The 6,544-nt window shown below is 39.0% G+C and overlaps 1 protein-coding gene across 1 annotated transcript; it reads right to left on the bottom strand.

The window, feature by feature from the left end:
• Nucleotides 1–623: 623 nt before the first annotated feature.
• On the bottom strand, nt 624–2,512 carry CIPK7 (CBL-interacting protein kinase 7). The gene is made up of 2 exons (XM_089617335.1): nt 1,627–2,512; nt 624–1,371 (listed from the first exon to the last, which is right to left on the bottom strand). The coding sequence occupies exons 1-2, from the start codon at nt 2,433–2,435 to the stop codon at nt 885–887; spliced, it is 1,296 nt and encodes a 431-aa protein (XP_089473461.1). The 5' UTR covers nt 2,436–2,512; the 3' UTR covers nt 624–884.
• Between the last annotated feature and the right edge of the window lie 4,032 nt (nt 2,513–6,544).

The raw sequence follows: 6,544 nt of genomic DNA, 5'->3' as shown, positions 1-6,544 counted from the left end.
CTCTCTCTCTCTCTCTCTCACACACACACACACACACACACATTATTATATCCTAAAAGCAAAATGGCATGCCCTTGTCTTTCTTTGACCCTAGTGTGTAATAGTTTAAAACTTTTTTTTTTGTTTGCTATCGGTTATTTCCTTCTAGTTTCTTGTAATGAGATGATCGTTATCTCTAATTTTTTTTAATGGCTAAATAAGTTCAGATTATTGATATATGTGGTGGTGGGATTACTTTTTATAAATATATACCATAAAGTATATATGGATTTATCATGTCCTCATGTAACCATATGATAAAAATATATTCATCATAATATATTATTATCAGCCATGATATGAATTAAAAACTTATGATGACATATATTTTGTAATTTTATGTTTTATTCGCTTTTTTCTTATGTCACTTTAATTAAATTAAATAAAAGACGTCGACGTCATCTTTTAACCAGAAAAATGTAATAAAAATTACTTTAATTTAATTGAACCGACATAAATGGAGACGAAAAAACAAAAAACAAAATAGACAGACGATCTGAATATTGTTTCCCTGAGTTAAAATTGGATTTGAGTTCGTGGATGGCTGTGGAAAAAAATACAAATAGAAGAAGAAAGATCAAACCTACCCACAAAAAAACACACTGAAATGCTTGATCATTAAACTTACTAAAACGTAATAAACATCTTTTGATTCATTTACACAAAGCAAAGACCGATTAGTCATCATCAACCAATACTACAAACTAATTAGACCTGCAATATATAAATAAAAAACAAAAACATAGTTGCGTAAGCAAAACAAAACATATAATTCGTTACACTATTATTATCACAGACACAACGTCCAAATAACGGTCATCCTCTCTCTCTCTCTCTCTCAGGTATCAAACCCCGTCACTGAGCCACGTCACACCATCATCTTCTCCGACGCCATTCCTAATCTCCTCCCACTGAGATTCCCCGAATTCTCCAGCACCGTCTTCGACGACCCTAACGACCCCCAAAACGACGCAGTCCGAAACCTCCACGGCCTCGGCCACCACAACCACAGTCCCTTTCCACATCACCACTCTCCGCTTCCCCTTCCCGATCTCCGTCCGAAACCCTACCCTCTTCGCCGCCAAACTCACCCTCTCGACGGCAGTGTCCACCGTTATCTCTGCCGCCGAAAATTTCTTCTCCGACTTTCGTTTCCCAAACAGCCCCGACAAATCCAGCCCCGGAGACATCGATATAATCTCGAACGCGTTTCTCTCCGCCAGATTCACCACCGTATCCATGGCCTTGAGGTGATGGTGATGGTCCTTGGCCTCGGACGATGGTAGTGATCGCTGGAACCACGACGTTTCAACCAGCCCATCAACTCCGAGTCTGTTAGAGACATAAAGATTAGAAATTTTAGTTAGGGACATAAATTACAGAAAAAAATTAAGTGAAAGTAATAACATTTTTGAGAGGACATCAAAGAAGAAAATTACTGGAAGTTTATCTAAATATCAATATTTTTTTTTTTTTTTTTTAGATATGCGGATTATAGATTCATATTTCATAGTGCTTATAACACGTAAATTTATTTTTGAAAGTGGGATTACGTGTCATAATTTGATTGGAGACAGAAAAACATGCCTGGTGGTAGGGTTTGGATCCAGAAGCCTCCAAACAAGCCTCTTGGCGGCGGAGGACATTTTCTCGGCCGGGAAATCGATGTCTCTCTCCTTCATCCGGCGACACATCGCGGCGATGTTCACTCCGTCGCCGAACGGAAGCTTTCCGGCGAGGAGGATATGGAGGATAACGCCGCACGACCACGCGTCCGCCTTTGCTCCGTCGTACCTCCGTCCGGCCAAAACCTCCGGCGCGGTGAACGCCGGAGTTCCGCACGCCGTCCGGAGCGCGCCGTCGGGGCCGGCGCGCTCCGGCAACGCGGAGAGTCCGAAATCGGAGACTTTTAGGTTTCCGGCGGAGTCGAGGAGCAGATTTTGGGGCTTCAAGTCTCGGTGAACGACGCCGTGTCGGTGGCAGAATTTCAGAGCGGAGACGAGCTGGTGAAAGTACCGCCGGGCTTCGGATTCTTTCAGGAGGTTGTTTTTCCGGGCGGCGATCTTGCGGATGAGCTCTCCGCCGGCGGCGAGCTCCACGACGAGGTAGATCTTGGTTCTCGTGGCCATGACCTCGTGGATTCCGAGGATGTTGGGGTGGCGTCTGAGGCGGCGCATGGCTTCGATCTCGCCGGAGACGAGAGACTCCATTGTTGCGTCGAAGGATTTGGCGGTTTTGTCGATGATCTTGACGGCGACGGTGGAGGCATCGGAGAGGGAATGGGCCTCGTAGACCTTCGCGAAGGTGCCTTGGCCCAAGAAGCGGCCCAATCGGTACCGACCCAGAATGACTCGGTTTGCCGATTTTGGTGGGTCTCTCTGGTTCTGCGACTCCATGATTATCTCTCCGCTGTTTGGAGGGAGAGAGAGAGTTAGAGAGAGAACACGCACAGAAATAATTGTGGGTGGTATTGTGGCTTTATACTCCACTTGATCCGCTTTTCTATTTTATTATTAGGTGGGTTTTTTTTTTTTTTTTTAAACGTCTTAATAATTTAATAAGAAATGAGGGATATAATATGAATTGATAAAATATCGGGTTTGCTATATTTAATTCGATATTTAGTATTAGTACCAAGGTTCTAAATATCGGCGATATATAGGGATATATCGCCGATATATCCGTTTTTTTTAAGGCTCGGTAAAAAAACTGATATAACAGCCTAAATATCGTTTTCTTCCCGATATACCGTTTTTCTAAAAAAAATTCCTACAACAGCCAAAAACATAAACGTTATTCCTGAAATACCTATTTTCATAGCTCTAAACAGATCCAAAATTTAAACTTGAGTTCTTAGGAATATGAAGACTCATTATTGCTTATTAAAATTCATAGAACTACATATGAAGTGATTTTTTTTAAATGTAAAACAAATTCCTACAACAGCCAAAACAGAAAAGTTATTCCTGAAATACCTATTTACATAGCTCTAAACAGGCCCAAAATTTAAACTTGAGTTCTTGGGAAGACGAAGACTCATTATTGCTTATTAAAATTCATAGAACTACATATGTTTATATGGAGTGATTTTTTAAAATTTATTAATTTCATAATAAGGTGAACTTTATTGTTAGCTAAATAAATGTTATATATTCATTCATTACGTATATTTATAGATATAAATATACGTATATATCTATATAGATATGTTATATATATATATATATATCTATTTAAAATATAATTGTTATATGTATCATTAAATTATATATACATTTTATATATTTTTATAGGATTTCTGCCGATATATCCGTCGGTATCCGATATATCATCGATATAATCGGTAGTCGGTATTTAAATTGTTATAGAATATCCGTCGATATATCCATCGATACTCGATATATCCGTAAAATCAGAACCTCGGTATGGGTATCGGTATCGATATTTTAAACCTTGATTAGTACCTACTGCTCCCTTCCCTTAAAAATTAAAATAAAAAAAATAAACCTGCTGCTTCTCTAATGAGATGTCTTTTGGTTTGTTAAGTCAACGCAAACGAATCAGTGACTGCTGATTTCCGAAATATCCTCTATGTTTTTTATTTTCTTTTTCTTTACAGTCATTTTATTATTATTATTATTATATATATAAGCACTACATGCGCGTTGCTGCGTGAGTAATTGATATTTTTTTATCATCATAAACTATATGCGTAATTTATTATACTTTTGTCATAAAAAATAATACGGTTATAATATTATACAATTCTGTAGAACGGATATACAACTACCATCAAGGTAAATAAGAACATCATTTTAAAATTTAAGGAATATAAAACTTATTTGTTTTTGTGAAAGAGATCTGCACTCCTTTTTGGTGAATATTGAGGTCTAAAATACTATAATAAGTCCACCATTTTCACAACAATCGTACAATGAAATAGATCGACTTTTTTTTATAGTTTGGAAATTGATTCTTGTGATGTTAGGGTTTCTAATGGGATTCAAAATTAAAGTATGATATTGAATAAATTTGTTGATTGCTAGTTCGAAGATATCCAAAAATTAGTATTGAATTCCGATAATATAATGCTGATTCCAAATTCTTATATACTGTTTGAATTTTGAAGTCTGAGAATTTGAAATAAATGGGTTTGTTCCTGTTTTTTAACGGGTAAATATATAATGTTAAGTTTTCTTTTATATTTTTCTACAGTTAGTAGAAGTACTAATCACTTCCGCCATTACTATGTTTTTCCCATCTGTGTTATGCCGGTATCAACTCATCTTGTTTCTTTCTTGATCTTTGTCTTGGATGTTTTAGATGTGCTTAGCTCGCATCCACGGTGAAAATTTCACCATTGGAGTCTCTCTCTTCTTCGAGCTTCACTCCATATTTGTTGTTTGGAATTTTGTGTAGAAAAGTTGTGTCCATTGAAACTTGAAGTTTAAAAAAAAAAAAAAAAAAAATTGAAACAATAACTTTTATATTGATAATGATAAAGCCAGTTTTACAAAAAAAAATGAAACAGAGAAAACCCTTCCTAGGATCCCACACTAAACCAACACGCAAATCCGTCGGAGAAGGCCAAAACCGAGACACCACCCAAAAATGCCTCTACATTAACTTTTTTACACACCAAAAGAAGGCTATGTGGACCAAATATACAGTACCAAAAGAAAGGCCTTCCTCCCCTCACTAAGAAAGGCAGAACTACCGACTAAAAGAAGGGGAGCGTACTAAAAACAGAAATATCCAAAAATTAGATGGTGATAGCCTAATCTCTTTGAAGATCAGCCACAATGCGGTGTGCCCGTTGAGATTCTCTTGTAAAGCTTCCGCGTTCCAATCTTTATCTTCAAATATTCATTTGTTTTGTTGGAGCCGAATCGTCCTCAAACCTGCGAGCACCCCAGTCTTAATTGCTGCGATCCAATGAGCATTCTTCAAGTAAAACAAAAAACGATGCTAGTTCTGTCACCTCTCTGTCGGAGAGATTCCTTAGGAAAGAGAGGTTCCGATCCCTCGATTCCGAAGAGAGTGAAAAGGAAGTGAAATACGCAATATGTAACTTATCTGTGGGCATAAACGAAATAGTGATGGGAACCCCATCTCCAAACTCTCTTCCCCGCACCAAATGCCTTCCCAAAACCATATCTTTGAACCATCTCGAGTGACCCACTTACAATGCTTGTAGTATTCTTCTTGAACCGAGAAGATCGATTTCCACGGGCTACGTAGAGTCTACCCCCTGGCTAAACCCGGATCCCAACCATTTGGTTGGAAGCCATAGATGGCAGCAATTACCTTGTGCCAATAGAGCCCCGTACGTTCTCTAACACCAAAGCCACTTGGCTAGAATGGTCTGATTCTTTTTCTTCAGCCCTCCTAATCCCAACCCGCCCTTTGCTTTGCTCTACAACAAACCTCCCACGCCAGTGCCGACTGGCCCTTAGTACTTTTGAAACCTTCCCAAAAGAAACATCTCATGATCTTCTCTAGGTCTTTGGCCACTCCGATTGGCATCTTGAAATGGACATGGAGTATTTGGGAGAGCGAATAAAACGGACCGAATCAACATCATCTTTTCACTTTTCAAGAGAAAACGTATCTTCCAACCCCCCCAATCTCTTAGTTACCTTTGTTAGGACTAGGTCCCAAAAGGATTTGCGTCTTGGATTGTGACCCAGGGGCATGCCAAGATAAGAGATCGGCCAGTCAACCTTTTGGCACCCAAGTGAGGAAGCGAGTCGTTCACACTTATCCCACTCGCTATTGATGCCCACCAAACTGCTCTTCTCGATGTTTATTTTGAGATCGGAGGTTTCGTAGAAACACTTGATGATGTCAAACATGTTTGCCCAATTTTGGTCGTCTAACTCACTGAAAATAAGTGTGTCGTCAGCGAATTAGAGATGAAAGATTTGTAGTTGCCCGACTGATAAAGCGCGAAAGTTTCCTTCCTCTTGCCCTCGCTGAATACGCCTAGATAGAGCGTCTGCCACCAAGATAAATAGGAACGGTGACAAAGGGTCACCCTTGCTGGATTCCTCTCGTACGCGTGCAACGTCACCTATCTTTTCCATTTATGATGAAGGAAAATGATACTGATGAAAGACATCCTACTACCCACTTTCTCCACCTCTCATCAAAACCCTTGCGATCCATCACAAAATCTAAAAAATTCCAATCAACCATATTGTATGCTTTTTTAAAGTCAATCTTTAAAACCGAACCTTTTCTCTTAGCTCTCCGAGTTTACTCTACCACTTCATTCACGACGAGGATAAGATCCAAAATCTGCCTCCCCTTGACAAACGCTCTTTGAAATTGTGATATTGTTTTACCTAAAATGTTTTTATCCTCTCAGCCAATACTTCGGCCAAAATCTTGTATAGGGAATATATGGCTGATTGACTAAAAATCTTTGACCTACACGCGTTAAGTTCTTTTGGGATAAGGCAGATAAAAGTTTCGTTGACGCTTTTGTTGATTATGCCCGTCT

This window comes from Urtica dioica, chromosome 6 (genome assembly GCF_054948205.1).
Source record: "Urtica dioica subsp. dioica isolate 48M chromosome 6, U.dioica_male_clone48M_v1_H2, whole genome shotgun sequence".
Taxonomy (NCBI): domain Eukaryota; kingdom Viridiplantae; phylum Streptophyta; class Magnoliopsida; order Rosales; family Urticaceae; genus Urtica; species Urtica dioica.
The sequence above is the reverse complement of the archived record's forward strand: the minus strand, read 5'-3'. Positions and strand labels throughout refer to the sequence as shown.

What these genes read in the sequence shown, in the direction of transcription:
- CIPK7 (XM_089617335.1), bottom strand. Translation starts at nt 2,435, where the DNA reads ATGGAGTCGCAGAACCAGAGAGACCCACCAAAATCGGCAAACCGAGTC. An exon ending in GATCCAAACCCTACCACCAG is followed by an intron (nt 1,372 to 1,626) that starts GCATGTTTTTCT and finishes TGTCTCTAACAG; the next exon opens with ACTCGGAGTTGATGGGCTGG.